This window comes from Oncorhynchus masou, chromosome 15 (genome assembly GCF_036934945.1).
Source record: "Oncorhynchus masou masou isolate Uvic2021 chromosome 15, UVic_Omas_1.1, whole genome shotgun sequence".
Classification (NCBI taxonomy): Eukaryota; Metazoa; Chordata; class Actinopteri; order Salmoniformes; family Salmonidae; genus Oncorhynchus; species Oncorhynchus masou.
In genome coordinates, this window is record NC_088226.1 from 68,291,115 (window position 1) to 68,316,425 (window position 25,311).

The following is a 25,311-nucleotide window of genomic DNA, read 5'->3' on the forward strand; positions in this document are numbered from 1 at the left end:
GATGATGCTGTGACACACCGCCAAAGACCATGACGGGCCCTCCACCTCCAAACCGATTCCGCTCCAGAGTACAGGCCTCGGTGTAAAGCTCATTCCTTCGACGATAAACGCGAATCCGACCATCACCCCTGTTGAGACAAAACCGTGTCTCGTCAGTGAAGAGCACTTTTGCCAGTCCATAGGCGACGTTGTTGGCGGTGATATCTGGTGAGGACCTGCCTTACAACAAATCTGCAGTCCTCATCTGCAGCCTAAGGCACGTTCACGCAGATGAGCAGAGACCCTGGGCATCTTTCTTTTGGTGTTTTTCAGAGTCAGTAGAAAGGCCTCTTTAGTGTCGTAAGTTTTCATAACTGTGACCTTAATTGCCTCCTTCTGTAAGCTGTTAGTGTCTTAACGACAGTTCCACAGGTGCATGTTCATTAATTGTTCATGGTTCATTGAACAAGCATGGGAAACAGTGTTTAAACCCTTTACAATGACGATCTGTGAAGTTATTTTGATTTGTACGATTTATCTTTGAAAGACAGGGTCCTGAAAAAGGGGACGTTTCTTTTTTTTTGCTGTGTTTATCTTCTGACTTATATACACGGGTCCTGGATATTTTTGTACTGCTGATCTACGACCAGCTCTTCCTACCAAAACCAAAACCACAACCTCAAACACTTTCAGTTAAACAAAAAACTGTTTCTTGACCAGGTGTTAACATATATTAGCCATCTATAATTTAGCCCAAACAACTGCCTCTTCCCCTACTGTATTTATTTATTTTGCTCCTTTGCACCCCATTATTTATATTTCTACTTTGCACATTCTTCTACTACAAATCTACCATTCCAGTGTTTTACTTGCTATATTGTATTTACTTCGCCACCATGGCCTTGTTTTTGCTTTTACCTCCTTTATCTCACCTCATTTGCTCACATCGTATATATACTTATTTTTTTCTAATGTATTATTGACTGTATGTTTGTTTTACTTCATGTGTAACTCTGTGTCGTTGTATGTGTCAAACTGCTTTGCTTTATCTTGGCCAGGTCGCAATTGTAAATGAGAACTTGTTCTCAACTTGTCTACCTGGTTAAATAAAGGTGAACAAAAAAATTATAATAATAAAAATAAAAATCATTGTAACGAAACGTAACAATACGGAAGAGTATAGATGGGGGAAAGGGTTCCAGTTCATAGGAATCACGATTCACGCTGCGCAGAAAGGCATATCGGTGGCGGATAAGGTTGGAGCTGGAACAAACTGCGACTCACTGCTGCCCACCATGATCCTCCCAGCAATGCTCCCTTACTTCTCTCCACACTCCTATTAAAAGAGTCACTCCAGCGATACACCTACGCTTGTACCATTAGCAAGTTTGCTGTCGAGTTAGCTTCGTAGTCAAGATGTCTGATATGGAAGATGACTTTATGTGCGACGATGAAGAGGATTATGATCTGGTAAACTCCTCCGAAGTAAATATATATGGATATTGTAGCTGATTGCCATATACAACGTATTTAGCTAGCTAGATAACCAGCGTAAACATTCCACTTCGCTAACTTTAGCTAGCTACCGTATTACTCTCAGCTACGTTACTGTAGCTGTTATTGGTGCTCGTATCATTGACAGCTCAAATGCCTAGTTAGTTAGCTAGCCTTGTCTGTAATGATTTGTTCACATACTGTTGGTATACCGTTTGCACCGTTATATTATCCAGCTGTTTGCTTTACGAATCACCATAGCAAAACAACACACATCATCATGAGCTAGCTAGCTGGCTAGCTGAATGTCAACACAACCAGTGGGTGTTGATCGTGTAAACTGCATTGATGATGAATTGTGTGATTTCAGGAATACTCAGAGGACAGCAACTCTGAGCCCAATGTTGATTTAGAGAATCAATATTACAATTCAAAGGCCCTGAAGGAGGATGACCCCAAAGCAGCTCTCATCAGCTTCCAGAAGGTTAGTTATCACACACATACATACACACACATACACACCATGTCAATGGCTGGCCATTTATTGAATGCGTCTTTCTGAACCCCAGGTCTTGGAGCTCGAGGGCGAGAAAGGAGAATGGGGGTTCAAAGCTCTCAAACAGATGATAAAGATGAATTTCAAACTGGTAAGCATTAGACATTAGTCTCACAAGTCTAAAAAAAAAAAAGTTGTCTCTGAAATATTACATGTAGGCTACCTACAAATATTGTCTGACAGGCATTTCTGTAGGAGTAGCCTAGCTATTCATAAATATGAACAGCCTACTTTATGCGACATCTCTAATCAAATGTGATAATATATAGTAAAGAAATGCCATATTATTTATTTATTTATTTATTTATTATATTTATTTTTAATTACATTTATTTAATTTGTACCCCCCCCCCAGACAAATTTCCCTGAAATGATGAACAGGTACAAGCAGCTGTTAACATACATTCGGAGTGCAGTTACACGAAACTACTCGGAGAAATCCATCAACTCCATCCTGGATTACATCTCTACGTCTAAGCAGGTATTGTTTGCAACATCAAATGATCAGTCAATAAACAATGTTGATTCTGTGATCATCTGAGCTGTACAATTTTGGAAAACAAACTGAATGTTTGAAGAAGAGGCAAATACGTTTACATTTCTTTTTAAGATGGACTTGCTGCAAGAGTTTTATGAAACCACATTGGAGGCATTAAAGGATGCCAAAAATGACAGGCTTTGGTTTAAAACCAACACTAAGGTATGATTCATTTTAAAGATAAAAAAAAATAAAACTTTACATGTGTCATTTAATTCCATCCACAATATCATAATTTAACATTTTATACAACGCAAAAACATATGTGGCGAGTGGCATATCATTTATATGGAGACACTGACTTTGATACTCGTGTGATTTGATTTCCTCCTCGGTTTGTCCTGTCTGTCTGTTTAGCTTGGGAAGTTGTACCTGGAGAGAGAAGAGTATGGTAAGCTTCAGAAGATCCTGAGGCAGTTGCACCAGTCCTGTCAGGTGAAGAAACACTCCTCATCAATGCAATCAGAGGTTTTCACAGAGGTTTTACCACCAAATCTAATTCAGCATTATAACATCATAATGAAAAACATACTTGTGTGTTCTTAGTGACAGTAGATTGGAACTGTATTGTATCATTGTAGCCTGGTCTGAGTTCATGTTTGCGCTGTATAGACAATGTTCTTCTATAGCGGACCTGTTGTCATGACCACAGGAGGCAAGACAGCACAAACAGATCTGGGTCCCATGTTCTGTCTTGGTGGCTAGTGTTTGTCCCATGTTCTGCTGTGGAACCATTGTGGAAATCTAGAATTTCCTGTTCCTCCAGAAGTGTTTGTCCCATGTTCTCTGGGTGTGGAATTATATCTCTAGTATATGTTCTGTCTGGGTGTATAGACGGAGGATTAGTGTTTGTCCCATGTTCTGTCTGGGTGTATAGACGGAGGATTAGTGTTTGTCCCATGTTCTGTTCTGGGTGTATTAGACTGGGTGTATAGGAGGATTAGTGTTTGTCCCATGTTCTGTCTTGGTGTATAGACGGAGGATTAGTAGTGTTTGTTGTCCCATGTTCTGTCTTGGGTGTATTTAGTTTTTGTCCCATGTTCTGCCTGGGTGTATAGACGGAGGATTAGTATTTGTCCCATGTTCTGTCTGGGTGTATAGACGGAGGATTAGTGTTTGTCCCATGTTCTGTCTTGGTGTATAGACGGAGGATTAGTGTTTGTCCCATGTTCTGTCTGGGTGTATAGACGGAGGATTAGACGGAGGATTAGTGTTTGTCCCATGTTCTGCCTTGGTGTATTTAGTGTTTGTCCCATGTTCTGTCTGGGTGTATAGACGGAGGATTAGTGTTTGTCCCATGTTCTGTCTTGGTGTATAGACGGAGGATTAGTGTTTGTCCCATGTTCTGTCTTGGTGATAGACGGAGGATTAGTGTTTGTCCCATGTTCTGTCTTGGTGATTTAGTAGTTGTCCCATGTTCTTGGTGTATAGACTGGGGATGATTAGTGTTTGTCCCATGTTCTGTCTGGGTGTATAGACGGAGGATTAGTGTTTGTCCCATGTTCTGTCTTGGTGTATAGACGGAGGATTAGTGTTTGTCCCATGTTCTGTCTTGGTGATTTAGTATTTGTCCCATGTTCTGCCTTGGTGTGATTTAGTATTTGTCCCATGTTCTGCCTTGGTGATTTAGTATTTGTCCCATGTTCTGCCTTGGTGATTTAGTATTTGTTGTCCCATGTTCTGTTCTTGGTGTATAGACGGAGGATTAGTGTTTGTCCCATGTTCTGTCTTTGGTGTATAGACGAGGATTAGTGTTTGTCCCATGTTCTGTCTGATTAGTAGTGTTTGTTGTCCCATGTTCTGTCTTGGGTGTATAGACGGAGTGTTTGTCCCATTAGTAGTTGTCCCATGTTCTGTCTTGGGTGTATAGACGGATGTCCCATTAGTAGTTGTCCCATGTACTGTCTTGGTGTATAGACGGATGATTAGTAGTTTGTCCCATGTTCTGCCTTGGTGTATAGATGGATGATTAGTAGTTTGTCCCATGTTCTGCCTTGGTGTATAGACGGATGATTAGTAGTTGTCCCATGTTCTGTCTTGGTGTATAGACGGATGATTAGTAGTTGTCCCATGTTCTGCCTGGGTGTATAGACGGATGATTAGTGTTTGTCCCATGTTCTGTCTGGGTGTAGACGGATTTAGTGTTTGTCCCATGTTCTGCCTTGGTGTATGATTAGTATTTGTCCCATGTTCTGCCTTGGTGTATAGACGGATGATTAGTAGTTGTCCCATGTTCTGTCTTGGTGTATAGACGGATGATTAGTATTTGTCCCATGTTCTGCATGTTCTGGGTGTATAGACGGATGATTAGTATTTGTCCCATGTTCTGCTTGGTGTATTGACGGATGATTAGTATTTGTCCCATGTTCTGCCTTGGTGTATTGACGGATGATTAGTAGTTGTCCCATGTACTGTCTTGGTGATTTAGTATTTGTCCCATGTTCTGCCTGGGTGTACAGACGGATGACGGTGATTGACGGATGGACGACCTGAAGAAAGGCACCCAGCTCTTGGAGATCTATGCTCTGGAGATCCAGATGTATACGGCCCAGAAGAACAACAAGAAGCTGAAGGCCCTTTATGAGCAGTCTCTACACATCAAGTCTGCCATCCCTCACCCTGTCATCATGGGAGTCATCAGAGGTAGACACGTCTATACCTACTCCTTAACTATATAACCACTATATAACCACGTCTCTACCTACATCTTAACTATATAACCACTATATAACACTATATAACGTCTCTACCTACACCTTAACTATTAACTATATAACCACGTCTCTACCTACACCTTAACTATATAACCACTATATAACCACGTCTCTACCTACGCCTTAACTATATAACCACGTCTCTACCTACACCTTAACTATTAACTATATAACCACGTCTCTACCTACACCTCTACCTACACCTACACCTTAACTATTAACTATATAACCACGTCTCTACCTACACCTTAACTATATAACCACGTCTCTACCTACACCTTAACTATATAACCACGTCTCTACCTACACCTTAACTCTACCTACACCTTAACTATATACACCTTAACCACGTCTCTACCTACACCTTAACTATTAACTATATAACCACATCTCTACCTACACCTTAACTATATAACCACATCTTTACCTACACCTTAACTATATAACCACATCTCTACCTACACCTTAACTATATAACCACGTCTCTACCTACCTTAACTATTAACTATATAACCACGTCTCCTTAACTATATAACTATATAACCACGTCTCTACTACACCTTAACTATTAACTATATAACCACATCTCTACCTTAACTATGTCTCTACCTAACTTAACACTATATCTCTACCTACACCTTAACTATAAAACCACATCTCTACCTACACCTTAACTATTAACTATATACACCTTAACTATAAAACCACCTCTACCTACACCTAACTATATACCTACACCTTAACTATTAACTATATAACCCGTCTCTACCTACACTTAACTTAACTATACACCTTAACTATTAGCTATAACCACGTCTCTACCTACTTAACTATGTAACCACATCTCTACCTACTCCTTAACTATATAACCACATCTCTACCTTAACTATACCACTTAATCTCTACCTAACCACGTCTCTACCTACACCTTAACTATAAAACCACCTCTATATAACCTTAACTATATAACCGTGTTTCTACCTACACCTTAACTATATAACCGTCTCTACCTACACCTTAACTATACACCTCTAACTATTAACTATATACTCTACCTACACCTTAACTATATAACCACATCTCTACCTACACCTTAACTATATACCACACTATTAACTATATAACCACGTCTCTACCTACACCCTAACTATAAAACCTACACCTTAACTATATACCTACACCTTAACTATATAACCACGTCTCTACTTACACCTTAACTATTAACTATATAACCACATCTCTACCTACACCTTAACTATTAACTATATAACCACGTCTCTACCTACACCTTAACTAACTATATAACCACGTCTCTACCTACACCTTAACTACCTACACCTTAACTATAAAACCACATCTCTACCTACACCTTAACTATTAACTATATAACCACATCTCTACCTACACCTTAACTATATAACTTAACTATATAACATCTCTACCTACACCTTAACTATATAACCACATCTCTACCTACACCTTAACTATATAACCACATCTCTACCTACACCTTAACTATATAACCACATCTCTACCTACACCTTAACTATTAACTATATAACCACGTCTCTACCTACACCTTAACTATAAAACCACGTCTCTACCTACACCTTAACTATTAACTATATAACCACGTCTCTACCTACTCCTTAACTATATAACCACGTCTCTACCTACACCTTAACTATTAACTATATAACCACGTCTCTACCTACACCTTAACTATAAAACCACGTCTCTACCTACACCTTAACTATTAACTATATAACCACGTCTCTACCTACACCTTAACTATTAACTATATAACCACGTCTCTACCTACACCTTAACTATTAACTACACCTTAACTATTAACTATATAACCACGTCTCTACCTACACCTTAACTATAAAACCACGTCTCTACCTACACCTTAACTATTAACTATATAACCACATCTCTACCTACACCTTAACTATATAACCACGTCTCTACCTACACCTTAACTATAAAACCACGTCTCTACCTACACCTTAACTATATAACCACGTCTCTACCTACACCTTAACTGTGTTACTCCGAGTGGTGCAGCGGTCTAAGTGGGAGTCCCATAGGGCGGCACACAATTGGCCCAGCGTCGTCCGGGTTAGGGGAGGGTTTGGCCGGGGTCGGCCGTCATTGTAAAATAAGAATTTGTTTTTAACTGACTTTCTAGTTTAAATAAATAAAAAAAACTTTATGACCTAGACACACATTCATTGGCTCTTTGTCAAGGTTTTTTTTCCTTTTTCTTGCGTTCTTGCTTCGTTCTAAAAACGCATTGGAGGAGAAGACCCAAGGTCCCTCCCCTCTGACCGAGTCCTCTAATATATTTTTAGGTAGGAGGCATGTACAGAGGACCCTTTTTCAGGACCATGGAGGATTTTCTAGGACATTATTCCTGACCGTGTTTGGTCTTTCTCTTGTTTTGTTTTCTCAAGAGTGTGGAGGGAAAATGCATTTGCGAGAAGGGGAGTTTGAGAAGGCTCACACAGACTTCTTCGAGGCGTTTAAGAACTACGATGAATCAGGAAGTCCTCGACGGACCACCTGTCTAAAGTACCTGGTGTTGGCCAACATGCTGATGAAGTCTGGAATCAACCCGTTCGACTCACAGGAGGTATGAAAGGTCTCATTTGTGATAAGAGATTAATCTCTCTTAGGGATTGTTTCCCAGACCCAGATTTAAAATCGGAGGGCCCTGTCACAATATTATAACCTGCTAATTAAGTAAATTAATTCATATTTTAGTGATTTAGTGATGTGTGTGTATTGGTGCATCTTGTCATAAAGTTTGAGTATCTTTACTCAAGCTGACATTTTGTTTCTCTTAGGCTAAACCCTATAAAAATGATCCAGACATTCTTGCAATGACTAACTTGGTCAGGTAAGACTGCATCTCATTCACTATTACAATCTAACCTCTCCGGGGTAAGTTTGGCTTTGGCTGTTTGTCTACACACTTGTTTGTTTGTCTACACACTTGTTTGTTTGTCTACACACTTGTTTGTTTGTCTACACACTGTTTGTCAACATTATGCTGTATGAACACGGTCTGATTACTGAATGGAAACCAATGTTCTATTCACCCCCCCCCCCCCTCTAGTTCCTACCAGAACAATGACATCACAGAGTTTGAGAAGATCCTGAAGACCAATCACAGTAACATAATGGATGATCCGTTCATAAGGGAACATATAGAAGGTATGGTCTAGACGTCACTTTCAGACTGATGTATTTGGTTAATGTTACTTCATCACAACAAACCAACATATTATTAAGTTTTAACATGTTTATATAAGCAAGTTAAAAATCCTTATGCCTGGGTGGCATGTAAAGTGTTACTGGGAATTCCTTCTATTTAATCATTTATTTCCTTGTCTTTCAGAGTTATTACGAAACATAAGAACACAAGTGCTCGTCAAATTAATTAAGCCTTACACGAGAATACACATTCCTTTTATTTCCAAGGTAAGATCACTACAAAGATCTGTCTCTGGCATTTTGTTGTTGTTGTTGTTGTTGACAAAGCAAATATTTTCTCTAAATTTGAAGGTCATTATAACATTTTTGTCTCTTTTCAGGAATTGAACATTGATGTCTGCGATGTGGAAAGCCTTCTTGTTCAGTGCATTCTAGACAGGTAAATATCATGTCGTTACATCATTGTGGCTTAGCGGTCTAAAGGCACTGCATCTCAGTGCTAGAGGCGTCACTACAGAACCTGGTTCGATTCCAGGCTGTATCACATCCGGGCCGTGATTGGGAGTCCCATAGGGCGGCGCACAATTGGCTCAGCGTCGTTAGGGCTTGGCCGGGGTAGGCCGTCATTGTAAATAACAATTTGTTCTTAACTGACTTAAATAAAGGTTAAATAAAACACTAATGCACCACAGTTTTGTGAGTTTACCATCATTGACCTTCTTTTGAACTTTTCTTCCTCTACCTGTCAGCACGATCAACGGCCGCATCGACCAAGTCAACCAACTGTTGGAGCTGGATCACCAGAAGAGGAACGGAGCCCGATACATGGCTTTAGATAAATGGACGAATCAGCTGAATACTCTCAACCAGGCCATCGTCAGCAAACTGGCCTAATCAGAGTAGTCAGTAGTGTAATTGAAAAGTTAACAATTCGATGGTGGGGGTATTTCAACTTGAAGGAATGAGTTGACCCAATTCATCTCGGGTTACAGTAGCAGTAGGCTACATTCATTATTGTCATCTGTAGGATTGATGATGTTCACAGCTTCCAATGGCAAATGGACTGTCACTTATTATGTGACTGATCATTTAAGATGGAGATCAGAGGTGCCAGTTGCCAGCTTGTGTTTCATGGCCTTGGGCCAGTTTCCTGGACACAGATAAATCCTAGTCCTGGATTTAGAAGCATGCTCAATGAGAATGCTTTTTAGGGTTTAGGTGTTGGACTCTGCGTTATCTGTGTCTGGGAACTCGGACCTTGTGGTCTAAAACCAACCGACTTCTATTCGAAAACGATGGCCATTGTACAGATAGAGGATTGTAAAATCCCACATGTACATTTCTTATAGGGAAAGGACATGTCTGTTCTCCCACTATATTACCGCCTTCCATGGAAATGTGAAAACGCCAAATTATTTCTAATATTATTGTTGAGCATGTCAAAATCAGCATGCCCTTTTCTGTAAAATAGCCAGCGCTCTCTATACAGTATTTCATCAATGTAGGTCCATGTTTCATATGGTATGTTGTTTTTGACACTGTTGTTGAACAATTTGAGCTTTTCTGTTTTATTAATGAATAATAAACAACAAATTGTACCTTCCTATGGTGTCACTTCTTAAATATTTTTTAACATATTTTTGCATATCACGTGGAGGTAACTCATATTCTGCAAATATCATACATCAGCTACCATCTCTACAATTCATCCCAAAGCATTATTTCCATTCACTTCCAGGTGTAAATGTAAATTTGGTTGTCGGCAACAACTACAACAACCCATCTGTGTTGCAGCATGGCCATTGGTGGGGGGTCGTTTGATGACGCGTGTTGAATTCACCAATCAGCGACGGAGAGTTTATGCCGCTGTTTGGGCGCGCGAGCTTTCAACGGAGCGGCGAGTCGTAACACAGGAAGTTCATTACTATTATTAGCCAGACAGATTGAAAAGCTAACTTTAGTTGTTTATGATATATACGCAGACGTTTTGTTCTGATTAGCAACTGTTAACGAAACTGTACTCTTGTCAGACGAGTACGTTATTAGGTAGCTGTGCCCGTCATGCCAGTCGTTCGATGCTTTGTTTGTTTTCTGGTAAATGGTTGCTATGTTAGCTAGCTAATGTTAGCTAACCAGTCCGATCATTCATTGCCCAGCAATGTGCATCTGCTGTTTTGTAACTTTTTACATTTGATTTATCATCGGATATCCACTTGTACTTCAAATCACAAGGTAAGGTGATCAGTGAGTTGACTGTTTTGATCACTCTTCAAACGAAGAGTTTCTTCTTCTAGTTAACGTTACAGCTAACTAATTGTCTAACGTTAGCTAGCTCGGTGTTGTTTTGAGTCGTACTAAAGGCATAATGACAATGTTTCTGATACGAGGTGTGTGGGTTGCGTGAGCCCTCCGCCCTCACTGTCAATCAAATACACAGCCACGTCATGAACATCTGCGCTCTATTGTGTCTTCTCTCAGTATTAGTACTGATCATCATGTCCATCGACTTTGATAGTGCTGCTCTGCAAACTCAACATGAGGAGGAGGAGGAATACGACCCAGAGGACTATGCCCGAGAACAAGAGGTACGAAATACTCTGTCATTCTCTAACACACAGACGGTTTTTTGTTGTTGATAAACTTGCTTGTTGCTAGGGTAGTGGATCAGAAATGTATCATGTGCCTATGAAACAGTGTTGCTATTATGTTTTCTGCCAATGGATTCAGTGTGACCTCAATTCAGAGTGTTTTTGCAGATAGTAGACATCAGCTCTTGTGTTGCCACTCCTCAAGGGCAGGGATAGTAGTGATATTTATAATTATCGGCCCATTTCAAGGCTTCCTTGTCAAGCTAAGATTATTGAATCCTTGGAGTAGGAAGCAGATTATTCAGTAAACCTTATTTGATCTGTTCTTGATCATGGTGATCTTATTTATTGAAGTGTAGCTGCTACTCCTCTGAAACCTTGAAATGAGTAGGTGTGTCCAAACCTTTGACTGGTACTGTATACAGAGTTTGGACACCTAACTCTTATTCCATTTTTACGACATTGTAGAATAATAGTGAAGTCAAAACTATGAAATGACACATGCAATCATGTAGTAACCAAAAAAAAAGTGTTAAACAAATCTAAATATATTTTCAATTTGAGATTCTTCTAAGTAGCCACCTTTTTGCCTTGAAGACAGCATTGCACGCTCTTGGCATTCTCTCAACCAGCTTCATGAGGTAGTCACCTGGAATGTGTTTCAATTAACAGATGTGCCTTGTTAATTTGTGGAATTTCTTTCCTTAATGCGTTTGAGCCAATCAGTTGTGTTGTGACAAGGTAGGGTTGGTGTACAGAAGATAACCCTATTTGGTAAAAGACCAAGTCCATATTATGGCAAGAACAGCTCAAATAAGCGAAGAGAAACAACAGTCCATCATTACTTTAAGACATGAAGGTCAGTCAATACGGAACATTTCAACAACTTTGAAAGTTTCTTTAAGTGCAGTCGCAAAAACCATCAAGCGCTATGATGAAACTGTCACTCATGAGGACCGCCACAAGAAAGGAAGACCCAGAGTTAACTCTGCTGCAGAGGATAAGTTCATTAGAGTTAACTGCATGTCAGGAATTGCAGCCCAAATAAATGTTCCACAGAGTTCAAGTAATTAGAGGTCGACCGATTAATCGGCAGGGCCGAGTTTCAAGTTTTCATAACAATCGGCAATCTGCATTTTTGGATACCGATTACATTGCACTCCACGAGGATAATTTTACAGAATTATCACATAACATTGAAGGTTGTGCAATGTAACAGCAATATTAGACTTAGGGATGCCTCCCGTTCGATAAAATACAGAACGGTTCCATATTTCACTGAAAGAATAAATGTTTTGTTTTCGAAATGTTAGTTTCCGGATTTGACCACATTAATGACCCAAGGCTCGTATTTCTGTATGTTTATTATATTATAATTCAGTCTATGATTTGATATTTGATATAGCAGTCTGACTGAGCGGTGATAGGCAGCAGCAGGCTCGTAAACATTCATTCAAACAGCACTTTACTGCATTTGCCAGCAGCTCTTCGCAATACTTGAAGCACAGTGCAGTTTATGAATTCAAGCCTATCAACTCCCGAGATAAGGCTGGCAATACTATAGAGCCTATAAGAACATTCAATAGTCAAAGGTATATGAAATACAAATGGTATAGGGAGAAATATTCCTATAATAACTACAACCTAAAACTTCTTACCTGGGAATATTGAAGACTCATGTTAAAAGGAACCACCAGCTATTATATGTTCTCATGTTCTGAGCAAGGAACTTAAACGTTAGATGTTTTACATGGCACATATTGCACTTTTACTTCTCCATCACTGTTTTTGTGTTATTTAAACCAAAAAAAAACATGTTTCATTATTTATGAATTAGTTAAAATAAGTGTTCATTCAGTATTGTTGTAATTGTCATTATTACACACACACACACACACACACACACACACACACACACAGTGGGGCAAAAAAGTATTTAGTCAGCCACCAATTGTGCAAGTTTTCCCACTTAAAAAGATGAGGCCTGTAATTTTCATCATAGGTACACTTCAACTATGACAAAAAAAAAAAAAAAATCCAGAAAATCACATTGTGGGATTAATAATGTATTTATTTGCAAATTATGGTGGAAAATAAGTATTTGGTCAATAACAACAAAAGTTTATCTCAATACTTTGTTATATACCCTTTGTTGGCAATGACCGAGGTCAAACGTTTTCTGTAAGTCGGGCAGCTGTAGAACTTTTTTGAGGATCTGAGTGCCCATGCCAAATCTTTTCAGCCTCCTGAGTGTGGAAGAGGTGTTGTCGTGCCCACTTCAGGACTGTGTTGATGTGTGTGTGTGTGTCTGTGCTGTGGACCATGATAGATTCTTAGTGATGTGGACACCGAAAAACAGTAGCTATGCCGACTCACTTAATCAGCATATTTAGTAACCACGTTAGTCAGGGCTCATCTGAAGGGATGTTAATAAACGCTTCTTTGGAAAACACAGGCTTTGCCAAGGTAAAGTTTATTTTTATGATAGACATGTTCTTCAGATTTACTGAAGAGGGTCTGGGTCAGATTTACTGAAGAGGGTCTGGGTCATGACACCATCTCTAATATTGTGGTATTTTTTTAGGCAGAAATCTTCTATGTGATCTGAATGGTTACACTGACCACTCTTTAGTAGTTGTTTTGTACAGTGGGTCAGTGGGAACCTTGAGGAGGGTATCTGTTCAGTGGGAACCTTGAGGAGGGTATCTGTTCAGTGGGAACCTTGAGGAGGGTATCTGTTCAGTGGGAACCTTGAGGAGGGTATCTGTTCAGTGGGAACCTTGAGGAGGGTACAGTGGGAACCTTGAGGAGGGTATCTGTTCAGTGGGAACCTTGAGGAGGGTATCTGTACAGTGGGAACCTTGAGGAGGGTATCTGTTCAGTGGGAACCTTGAGGAGGGTATCTGTACAGTGGGAACCTTGAGGAGGGTATCTGAGGAGGGGTATCTGTTCAGTAGGAACCTTGTTGAGGAGTCAGTGGGAACCTTGAGGAGGGTATCTGTTCAGTGGGAACCTTGAGGAGGGTATCTGTTCAGTGGGAACCTTGAGGAGGGTACAGTGGGAACCTTGTATCTGTTCAGTGGGAACCTTGAGGAGGGTATCTGTTCAGTAGGAACTTGAGGAGGGTATCTGTTCAGTGGGAACCTTGAGGAGGGTATCTGTTCAGTGGGAACCTTGAGGAGGGTATCTGAGGAGGGTATCTGTGAGGAGGGTATCTGTTGGGAACCTTGAGGAGGGTATCTGTTCAGTGGGAACCTTGAGGAGAGTATCTGTTCAGTGGGAACCTTGAGGAGGGTATCTGTTCAGTGGGAACCTTGGGAGGATGGTATCTGTTCAGTGGGAACCTTGAGGAGGGTATCTGATCAGTGGGAACCTTGAGGAGGGTATCTGTTCAGTGGGAACCTTGAGGAGGGTATCTGTTCAGTGGGAACCTTGAGGGGTATCTGTTCAGTGGGAACCTTGAGGAGGGTATCTCAGTGGGAACCTTGAGGAGGGTATCTGTTCAGTGGGAACCTTGAGGAGGGTATCTGTTCAGTGGGAACCTTGAGGAGGGTATCTGTTCAGTGGGAACCTTGAGGAGGGTATCTGTTCAGTGGGAACCTTGAGGAGGGTATCTGAGTAGGGAGGGTATCTGTTCAGTGGGAACCTTGAGGAGGGTATCTGTTCAGTGGGAACCTTGAGGAGGGTATCTGTTCAGTGGGAACCTTGAGGAGGGTATCTGTTCAGTGGGAACTTGAGGAGAGAATCTTGAGGGGGTATCTGTTCAGTGGGAACCTTGAGGAGGGTATCTGTTCAGTGGGAACCTTGAGGAGGGTATCTGTTCAGTGGGAACCTTGAGGAGGGTATCTGTTCAGTGGGAACCTTGTGGGAACCTTGGAGGGTATCTGTTCAGTGGGAACCTTGAGGAGTGGGTATCTGTTCAGTGGGAACCTTGAGGAGGGTATCTGTTCAGTGGGAACCTTGAGGAGGGTATCTGTTCAGTGGGAACCTTGAGGAGGGTATCTGTTCAGTGGGAACCTTGAGGAGGGTATCTGTTCAGTGGGAACCTTGAGGAGGGTAGGATGTAGCCTGACGTTTTCTTTGTATTTCTAACATACCGCTTGCTCCAATCAGATGTAGGCATGCTCGGTGTGTTACTCACCTCTCAGCCATCTGCTCTGTTCAACCCTGAACCTGTTACCTGTGCTGTGCTGGGATATTATTGACCCAGGCAGGCAGGTGAAAGGCTGTCAGCCTGTTGTCATAGTGAAGCTAGCTCTACTCTGTATTTTCTCTTTTTTTTAAAGTTAAACATCATAATATCTCTGTCTGTCGCTCTCACACTCAGTAGAGTGAAGCTGGAGCAGGGTTGCGTTCAACTAGATTTGACTATACCAGACCGCTCACTCTATGGATTATAAAACATTAGAGTTGCATTTTACCAGACTAGATCAAGCATGGCTGGATTATTGAAACCCTGACTGGATTATCATTGGATTAACATTGCGTTTAAAAAAAAACTGGATTTATTCTACAGAGAACTGACTACATTTTTGCTTGTATGCTGTACGTACAGGAGGCTGTTATGCGCAAAGTTAGTCATGTGAAAAATGTTGGGTCTGCTCCAGTTAACCAGGCTGTATGATGTGTGTGAGAACCAACAATAGAGCCAACTGACTGGGAACACAAGGCTAGCCTAGAACATGTCTGGCCGCATTGCCTTCGAATGTTTCATCGTCACAAGAATGATCCTCTGTGTGGCGACACCAGACTGGAATCGTGTGGCTCAGGAGCTGAAGTTGATGCGTTTCCTCACTTCTGTTGATAACTCCCCGAGTGGGACATTTTAGTGAGTCCTGCTCTGGTTGGGGATATGCGTCCTATGATTGAGGACACGGTGGAAAATGTGAGGAACATCCAACAGTCCTTATGGGAAGTAAGTAGCTGTCTCTGCCTTTTCCTGTTCCGTTCACTCAGGCTACTTCAGGCTACAGTCTACTACAGTCTACTACAGGCTACAGTCTACTACAGGCTACTTCAGGCTACTACAGGCTACAGGCTACTTCAGGCTACTACAGGCTACAGGCTACTTCAGGCTACAGGCTACTTCAGGCTACAGTCTACTACAGGCTACTTCAGGCTACAGGCTACTTCAGGCTACAGGCTACAGGTTACTTCAGGCTACAGTCTACTACAGGCTACTTCAGGCTACAGTCTACTTCAGGCTACAGTCTACTTCAGGCTACTTCAGGCTACAGTCTACTTCAGGCTACTTCAGGCTACTTCAGGCTACAGTCTACTACAGGCTACTACAGGCTACTTCAGGCTACAGTCTACTACAGGCTACTTCATGCTACAGGCTACAGTCTACTTCAGGCTACAGTCTACTTCAGGCTACTTCAGGCTACAGTCTACTACAGTCTACTACAGGCTACTTCAGGCTACAGTCTACTACAGGCTACTTCAGGCTACTTCAGGCTACAGTCTACTACAGGCTACTTCAGGCTACAGTCTACTACAGGCTACTTCATGCTACAGGCTACTTCATGCTACAGGCTACTTCAGGCTACAGTCTACTACAGGCTACAGTCTACTACAGGCTACTTCAGGCTACAGGTCTACTTCAGGCTACAGTCTACTAAGGCTACAGTCTACTACAGGCTACAGGCTACTTCAGGCTACTTCAGGCTACAGTCTACTTCAGGCTACAGTCTACTTCAGGCTACTTCAGGCTACAGTCTACTTCATAATACAGGCTACTACAGGCTACAGTCTACAGGCTACTTCAGGCTACAGGCTACTTCATTCTACAGTCTACTTCATGCTACAGGCTACTACAGGCTACAGGCTACTTCTGGCTACAGTCTACTTCAGGCTGCTGCAGGCTACTTCAGGCTACAGTCTACTACGGGCTAGAGGCTACTTCAGGCTGCAGTCTACTTCGGGCTAGAGTCCACTTCAGGCTACAGTCTACTTCGGGCTGGAGTCTACTTCAGGCTAGAGTCTACTTCGGGCTAGAGTCTACTTCAGGCTACAGGCTACTTCAGGCTACAGGCTACTTCAGGCTACAGTCTACTTCGGGCTACAGTCTACTTCGGGCTGGAGTCTACTTCGGGCTAGAGTCTACTTCGGGCTAGAGTCTACTTCGGGCTAGAGTCTACTTCGGGCTAGAGTCTACTTCGGGCTAGAGTCTACTCCGGGCTAGAGTCTACTCCGGGCTAGAGTCTACTTCGGGCTAGAGTCTACTTCAGGCTAGAGTCTACTTCAGGCTAGAGTCTACTTCATGCTACAGGCTACAGTCTACTCCGGGCTAGAGTCTACTCAGGCTAGAGTCTACTCAGGCTACAGTCTACTTCAGGCTACAGGCTACTTCAGGCTAGAGGCTACTTCAGGCTACAGGCTACAGTCTACTACAGGCTACGAGTCTACTCCAGGCTACAGTCTACTCAGGCTCGAGTCTACTTCAGGCTACAGGCTACTTCAGGCTCGAGTCTACTTCAGGCTGCAGTCTACTTCGGGCTCGAGTCTACTTCGGGCTACAGTCTACTTCAGGCTCAGTCTACTTCAGGCTCGAGTCTACTTCAGGCTACAGTCTACTACAGGCTACTTCAGGCTCGAGTCTACTTCAGGCTACAGTCTACTTCAGGCTACAGTCTACTTCAGGCTACAGGCTACTTCAGGCTAGAGGCTACTTCAGGCTACAGTCTACTTCAGGCTAAAGGCTGCAGTCTACTTCAGGCTACAGTCTACTACAGGCTACAGGCTACAGGCTACAGGCTACAGGCTGCAGTCTACTTCGGGCTCGAGTCTACTAAAATGTCACCCTATTTCCTGTATAGTAAGTGCATTACATTTGAGCACGGCTGGTCAGAAAGGAAGTTAACTAAAGGCAATGGGGTGCGTTTTCAGCCTTTCTCTTCACTCAGGGCTGTCGCTCTCGGTAGTGTAGAGCACGTGTATTTATGTTGATGGCTGTCAGGGAAACCTGAAGTGGGAGTCTGTTCGCCTGGGCGTGACGCCTGACTTGGTGAAGAGTTACTGTTGGACATTAAGGGAGGAGGAGCTAATCTTTCCCTCAACGCTGGCTTGTTTGTCCTCAACGCTGGCTTGTTTGTCCCTCAACGCTGGCTTGTTTGTCCTTTCAACGCTGGCTTGTTTGTCCCTCAACGCTGGCTTGTTTGTCCCTCAACGCTGGCTTGTTTGTCCCTCAACGCTGGCTTGTTTGTCCCTCAACGCTGGCTTGTTTGTCTCTCAACGCTGGCTTGTTTGTCCCTCAGCGCTGGCTTGTTTGTCCTCAACGCTGGCTTGTTTGTCCCTCAACGCTGGCTTGTTTGTCCTCAACGCTGGCTTGTTTGTCCTCAACGCTGGCTTGTTTGTCTCTCAGCGCTGGCTTGTTTGTCTCTCAGCGCTGGCTTGTTTGTCTCTCAACGCTGGCTTGCTTGTCCTCAATGCTGGCTTGTTTGTCCTCAATGCTGGCTTGTTTGTCCTCAATGCTGGCTTGTTTGTCCCTCAACGCTGGCTTGTTTGTCCCTCAACGCTGGCTTGTTTGTTCCTCAACGCTGGCTTGTTTGTCCCTCAACGCTGGCTTGTTTGTCCCTCAACGCTGGCTTGTTTGTCCTCAACGCTGGCTTGTTTGTCCTCAACGCTGGCTTGTTTGTCCCTCAACGCTGGCTTGTTTGTCCCTCAACGCTGGCTTGTTTGTCCCTCAACGCTGGCTTGTTTGTCTTTCAACGCTGGCTTGTTTGTCTTTCAACGCTGGCTTGTTTGTCTTTCAACGCTGGCTTGTTTGTCCTCAACGCTGGCTTGTTTGTCCCTCAACGCTGGCTTGTTTGTCCTCAATGCTGGCTTGTTTGTCCTCAACGCTGGCTTGTTTGTCCCTCAACGCTGGCTTGTTTGTCCCTCAACGCTGGCTTGTTTGTCCCTCAACGCTGGCTTGTTTGTCTTTCAACGCTGGCTTGTTTGTCTTTCAACGCTGGCTTGTTTGTCTCTCAACGCTGGCTTGTTTGTCTCTCAACGCTGGCTTGTTTGTCTCTCAACGCTGGCTTGTTTGTCTCTCAACGCTGGCTTGTTTGTCCCTCAACGCTGGCTTGTTTGTCCTCAACGCTGGCTTGTTTGTCCCTCAACGCTGGCTTGTTTGTCCTCAACGCTGGCTTGTTTGTCCTCAACGCTGGCTTGTTTGTCTCTCAACGCTGGCTTGTTTGTCCCTCAACGCTGGCTTGTTTGTCCCTCAACGCTGGCTTGTTTGTCCTCAACGCTGGCTTGTTTGTCCTCAACGCTGGCTTGTTTGTCTCTCAACGCTGGCTTGTTTGTCCCTCAACGCTGGCTTGTTTGTCCCTCAACGCTGGCTTGTTTGTCCCTCAACGCTGGCTTGTTTGTCCCTCAACGCTGGCTTGTTTGTCCTTCAACGCTGGCTTGTTTGTCCTCAACGCTGGCTTGTTTGTTTTCAACGCTGGTTGTTTGTCCTCAACGCTGGCTTGTTTTAAAAACGCTATTTGTTTGTCCTCAACGCTGGCTTTTTTTGTCCTCCCTCAACGCTGGCTTGTTTGTTCTCAACGCTGGCTTGTTTGTCCTCAACGCTGGCTTGTTTGTCCCTCAACGCTGGCTTGTTTGTTCTGTGTTTGTTTCTCTAGCTCCACGCTGGCTTGTTTGTCTCTCAACGCTGGCTTGTTTGTCCTCAACGCTGGCTTGTTTGTCCCTCAACGCTGGAGGTTATTTGCTTCATGCAGTTTGTGTCAAATCAGAAATGACTACAGTGAAAATGGAAAAAATGATTTTCACATGTTGGATTTTGGAGGAAAGATGCACTTTAAAAATTGGTATTTGTTTGTTTAGAAATAAATACCTATCTTTTAAGCAGTCCTGTGAACATTCTCCAGTTTTTCTATAACTCCTGGCTGAGGGAATTCGTTGAACTGTTTGAGCGGTTGCCCCCACTGTTCTCCTAGACCGTGTTATTGTATAACTCAGTAACCAAGGTAACTAGAGGGAGAACAGTGAGTCCACTTGTTGTGTTTCTTCTCTAGCTCCACAAGCTGCTCACTGACCTGCCTGATGACATGCTGGAGGACAGCAGAGAATCCTCCTCTCCTGAGCTGGACTGCTCTGCCTGCAGCAACCCAGACACACGGAACAGGTAAGGTTATTTATTTTTCAGCCAGAGGCTGAGATGAAATGGAGAGGGAGAGAAGTAGCAGCAGAGGGAGAATAGTAGTAGCAGTAGTAGCAGCAGAGGGAGAATAGTAGTAGCAGCAGAGGGAGAATAGTAGTTGCAGCAGAGGGAGAATAGTAGTTGCAGCAGAGGGAGAATAGTAGTAGCAGCAGAGGGAGAATAGTAGTTGCAGCAGAGGGAGAATAGTAGTTGCAGCAGAGGGAGAATAGTAGTTGCAGCAGAGGGAGAATAGTAGTAGCAGCAGAGGGAGAATAGTAGTTGCAGCAGAGGGAGAATAGTAGTTGCAGCAGAGGGAGAATAGTAGTTGCAGCAGAGGGAGAATAGTAGTTGCAGCAGAGGGAGAATAGTAGTAGCAGCAGAGGGAGAATAGTAGTAGCAGCAGAGGGAGAATAGTAGTTGCAGCAGAGGGAGAATAGTAGTAGCAGCAGAGGGAGAATAGTAGTAGCAGCAGAGGGAGAATAGTAGTAGCAGCAGAGGGAGAATAGTAGTTGCAGCAGAGGGAGAATAGTAGTTGCAGCAGAGGGAGAATAGTAGTAGCAGCAGAGGGAGAATAGTAGTAGCAGCAGAGGGAGAATAGTAGTTGCAGCAGAGGGAGAATAGTAGTTGCAGCAGAGGGAGAATAGTAGTTGCAGCAGAGGGAGAATAGTAGCAGCAGCAGAGGGAGAGTGGAAGTGTGGTCTGGATTTGTACTCACACACATGGTGTAGTATATGTGCACCAGCCTGTGGCATTGCCTGCTAGGTGGCGTTGCCCAGTAGGCCACACGTTTGAATGTTGGTACATTTAGGCTAATAGCCATCATGGGATAATGCAGAAACACAAATTATTCACGAGTTATTCAAATGTTCTGTCCTTCTCTAACAATAAATAGTTTAATCAGATGAGTTGTACGTTTGTATTGATCATCATCCTTGTAGTAGGACTTATTTATATTTTGTATTGATTTCTCAGATCACAACAGCCTACGTGGAATCGCCAACAAACTGAATGGTCCGATCACCAAACACCTGCCTCACGTGAAGAAGTACGCATTGCAGCAAACAATTCTTTCCTCGTCAGTGATGAATGTGTGCCACGGGTTCATATCGAGGTCATGTGTTAACTGTAATATCCAGGTACGTGTTATTTGCAACATATTTTAAAGGGAAACCAATATTGTCCTTGTCCTTCGCAGAACTATGAGAAGGACTATGACCACGGCTCCTACCATGCAGAGTACCCCTACGAGGAGGCTGCTGTCGTTGGGCAGATCAACGGCCATGCCAACCATGCCAGTCTCCCCCAACAGGGTCACCCCCAGGCCTGGAACCAGCAAGGACTGACTGAGTACCAGCATGTACGTCATGTTTTTTAAAACTTGAAATGTCCTAATAAATCACCAAGACGAGTCCTGAACTAAAAGGATGTTTCGAGGGATGTTCATCTCCTTTGGAAATGTTTCTTAGGCTCAATCTGTGTCTGGGAAACCAGCCCCAAGGTTTTTAATTATGAGCCAGAGACTCTTCAAATGCAGCCCTTTGTGATATTTTAGTTGCAACTGAAGTCACGCGGGGTTAAAAACAACAAACACCTTCAATTCCTCTCCAAACAGGAAGAGCAGCACTATGGCCATGGTGAGGGTTGCACATACACCAGCGTAGGTACTGAGCAGTCTGCAGCAGCCGGCCCTGATTTCTCCACGGAGGAAGGGGGGTATGGAGATGAGTTGTACCCACGTGGGGCTGTTCTCCCTGGGGTGGAATACCAGAGAGTAGTGGGGGGCCATGGGGGCGAGCAGAACTACGCTGGTGAGGATCAGAACAGCACCAGGAAACATGTCCAAGTGAGTGGGGTCATATTTGATTTTGTATTTTTTTTTTTTTTTTTTTACTTCAAGATTATTTATTTTTTTAAATTATATGTTTATTATTTTCAAATAAAAAAAGACAGCAATACTAACAATGACATTCATTGTACTGTTGAATGGGATGGCCAATTTAGAGGACAAAACAAAACTTAACTCACACATGCACACAATAAAACTAAATCCTATTAGGTGGTACATGTATATGAAGACAGCATATAGTCATTACAAGCAGTGTAGTTAAGCCAAAGATAAGTATTGAGTGCAGTACAGCACAGAGTAGCAGCAGATCGTCAACCCAGTTATGAAGCGGGACGAGACCATTTATCCAGTATCAGCTGACATATTTTGTAAAACATTGGACTTCTAAACATTGGACTTCTATTGGAGGTATTCAACAAGATTTTGACGAGTCGATTTATTTTATATGTAAAAAAAATAATAAAATATTTTTAAGGACAGTAATGTGACTGCATGTTACCAGTATTAATGCATTGAAATGCGTTAGTTTCCGGGCTGATCAAATTGATTTATTGTCTCACTGTTGTTCTGTTGTCTTCCTGTAGAAGTTTGACAGTGTGGTATCAGCAGACTGTTATAAGGCCAACTACAACCCCTACCAGCCTGCCATTCAGCCCAAGATGTTCACCTCCGAGGTCCCCCACCAGCAGCTTGACGACCACTATGACCAGCTGCAGAGAGACTTCCTGGACTCGGCACAGAGTAAGTCTTTTCACATTGTCTTGGTTGGCTATTCATGATCTTTTGACAAAGTTGGCCAAAGCATTACATGACATTTCTTTTATTTTTTTCGGATATTTTACTAGGATGTATGGAAAATTTGACCTGTTCTGTTGTTGTTTATTGATAGGAGATTATTTGTTGTTGCGTGTGTCCCAGGTACTGCAGACACTCAGCAGCTAGCCCAGCTCCAGATCCTCAACAAGGCCCAGCTGAGACAGATCGAAGACCTGGAGCAGAAACTGGAGGATTCAAGGCGCAATATGAGATACTTGGAGCATCAGTTTGCCATCGTGAGAGGTGCGTGGACACTGAAACCAGACGCTAGCATGATACCGAGTTAGCTCAGTCTACTGACCCACTTCATGAACTGTCACGAGCGTGTGTCGTGGAAGTGGAAACTCACCGTAACATGTTTTCCTTAGATCTGAATCCTACTAGACAACCGACGCTCTGTTGGCTAAGAGGGGATGAGCTTTGAGCGGTGTGTTTTTATTGTGGAAGGTTGTGAGCTCCAGGCCGTCTCATGGCAGAACTGAATGCACCCTGTCACACCTGAATACCAAGATGTTTTCTCTCCTGTTTCCCCCCCCATCTCCTCCCAGATGAGAAGGAGGGTCTGGCTGTGAGTCTGAAGGAGTCCTCCAGAGTGATGGAGGAGGCCAAGGAGAGGGAGGTGCTGCTGCAGACTAGCGTTACGTCTCTGGAGCTGCAGGTTCAGGCCCTTACTGACCGAGATCACGAGGTACGGTTGATGTCTGTTGATGTTACCATGACGATAATGTATTTTGGGTTGGCTTTACACCTGGGTTGGCTTTACACCCTGGGTTGGCTTTACACCTGGGGTTGGCTTTACACCTGGGTTGGCTTTACACCTGGGTTGGCTTTACACCTGGGTTGGCTTTACACCTGGGTTGGCTTTACACCTGGGTTGGCTTTACACCACCTTTGGGTTGGCTTTGCACCTGGGTTGGCTTGGGTTGGCTTTACACCCGGGTTGGCTTTACACCGGGTTGGCTTTACACCGGGTTGGCTTTACACCCGGGTTGGCTTTACACCCGGGTTGGCTTTACACCCGGGTTGGCTTTACACCGGGTTGGCTTTACACCCGGGTTGGCTTTACACCTGGGTTGTTAATACACCGGGTGGATTACACAGTTGGATTTGCCCGGGTTGGCTTTGCACCCGGGTTGGCTTTGCACCGGTTGGCCTGGTTCTTTGCACCATTTAGCACCCGACAGGTTGGCTTTACACAGGGTTGGCTTTACACCGACAGGCCTCCGCACACAGGGTTGGCTTTACACCCGGTTGGCTTTACACCGGGTTGGCTTTACACCCGGGTTGGCTTTACACCTGGGTTGTTAATGGGAGACCTGTATTCAATTTCTAGTCAGTTGGATTAGAAAGTTGTATCGAGAGCTGTGGCTGTCATTTTGTCAGCCTCCGGTTATTGTCCTACAAGTCTCATGGTAATTGACCGTTAATTAACAAACACATTTAGCATCGACAGGCCTCCGCACACAGCCTACAAGCCACTGACATCGACAGGCCTCCGCACACAGCCTACAAGCCACTGACATCGACAGGCCTCCGCACACAGCCTACAAGCCACTGACATCGACAGGCCTCCACACACAGCCTACAAGCCACTGACATCGACAGGGCCTCCGCACACAGCCTACAAGCCACTGACATCGACAGGCCTCCACACACAGCCTACAAGCCACTGACATCGACAGGCCTCCGCACACAGCCTACAAGCCACTGACATCGACAGGCCTCCGCACACAGCCTACAAGCCACTGACATCGACAGGCCTCCACACACAGCCTACAAGCCACTGACATCGACAGGCCTCCGACACACAGCCTACAAGCCACTGACATCGACAGGCCTTCGCACACAGCCTACAAGCCACTGACATCGACAGGCCTCCGCACACAGCCTACAAGCCACTGACATCGACAGGCCTCCGACACACAGCCTACAAGCCACTGACATCGACAGGCCTCCGCACACAGCCTACAAGCCACTGACATCGACAGGCCTCCGCACACAGCCTACAAGCCACTTGAAAAAGTCTAAGAAATCAGCCTACAAGCCATGTAATATAGTCTACACAATCGTTTATTAATATTAGGCAAAGTCAAAAGAAACATGAATAATGAATAATAATATGAATATTTTTTTATTTTTATTTCTTAAGAACCTAATGTATTTTATTTACATTTTAGTTGGCCTTACAGAATCTCTTAGTTTTACTCTTTACAGATTTACAGTAGTGTGTCATTTAGCAGACTCTTATTCAGACTCTCTTATCAGAGTCACTTACAGTAGTGAGTCATTTAGCAGACTCTCTTACACAGAGTCACTTACAGTAGAGACACTCTCCTCCTGTAGGTTTTGACTCCGAACCTACAGGAGGGTAGCTCTCCGGGAACAGGGTTGGAGAGCCCTGTTATAGACACTATGGTTGGCCCCCAAGATT

At 43.5% G+C, this 25,311-nt stretch overlaps 1 protein-coding gene and 1 pseudogene across 1 annotated transcript in view; both read left to right on the forward strand.

The window, feature by feature from the left end:
- The first annotated feature begins 1,175 nt into the window (after nucleotides 1-1,175).
- Nucleotides 1,176-10,106, forward strand: LOC135556722 (COP9 signalosome complex subunit 2-like; annotated as a pseudogene).
- Nucleotides 10,107-10,975: 869 nt separating this feature from the next.
- The window catches only part of LOC135556911 (centrosomal protein of 152 kDa-like), a 51,290-nt gene continuing 36,954 nt past the window's right edge, over nucleotides 10,976-25,311 (forward strand). The window contains 8 exon segments of the mRNA XM_064990318.1: nucleotides 10,976-11,088; nucleotides 20,094-20,203; nucleotides 21,191-21,263; nucleotides 21,414-21,575; nucleotides 21,831-22,061; nucleotides 22,649-22,805; nucleotides 22,983-23,123; nucleotides 23,429-23,568. Coding sequence (XP_064846390.1) covers nucleotides 10,999-11,088; nucleotides 20,094-20,203; nucleotides 21,191-21,263; nucleotides 21,414-21,575; nucleotides 21,831-22,061; nucleotides 22,649-22,805; nucleotides 22,983-23,123; nucleotides 23,429-23,568 — 1,104 coding nt within the window. The 5' untranslated portion in view covers nucleotides 10,976-10,998.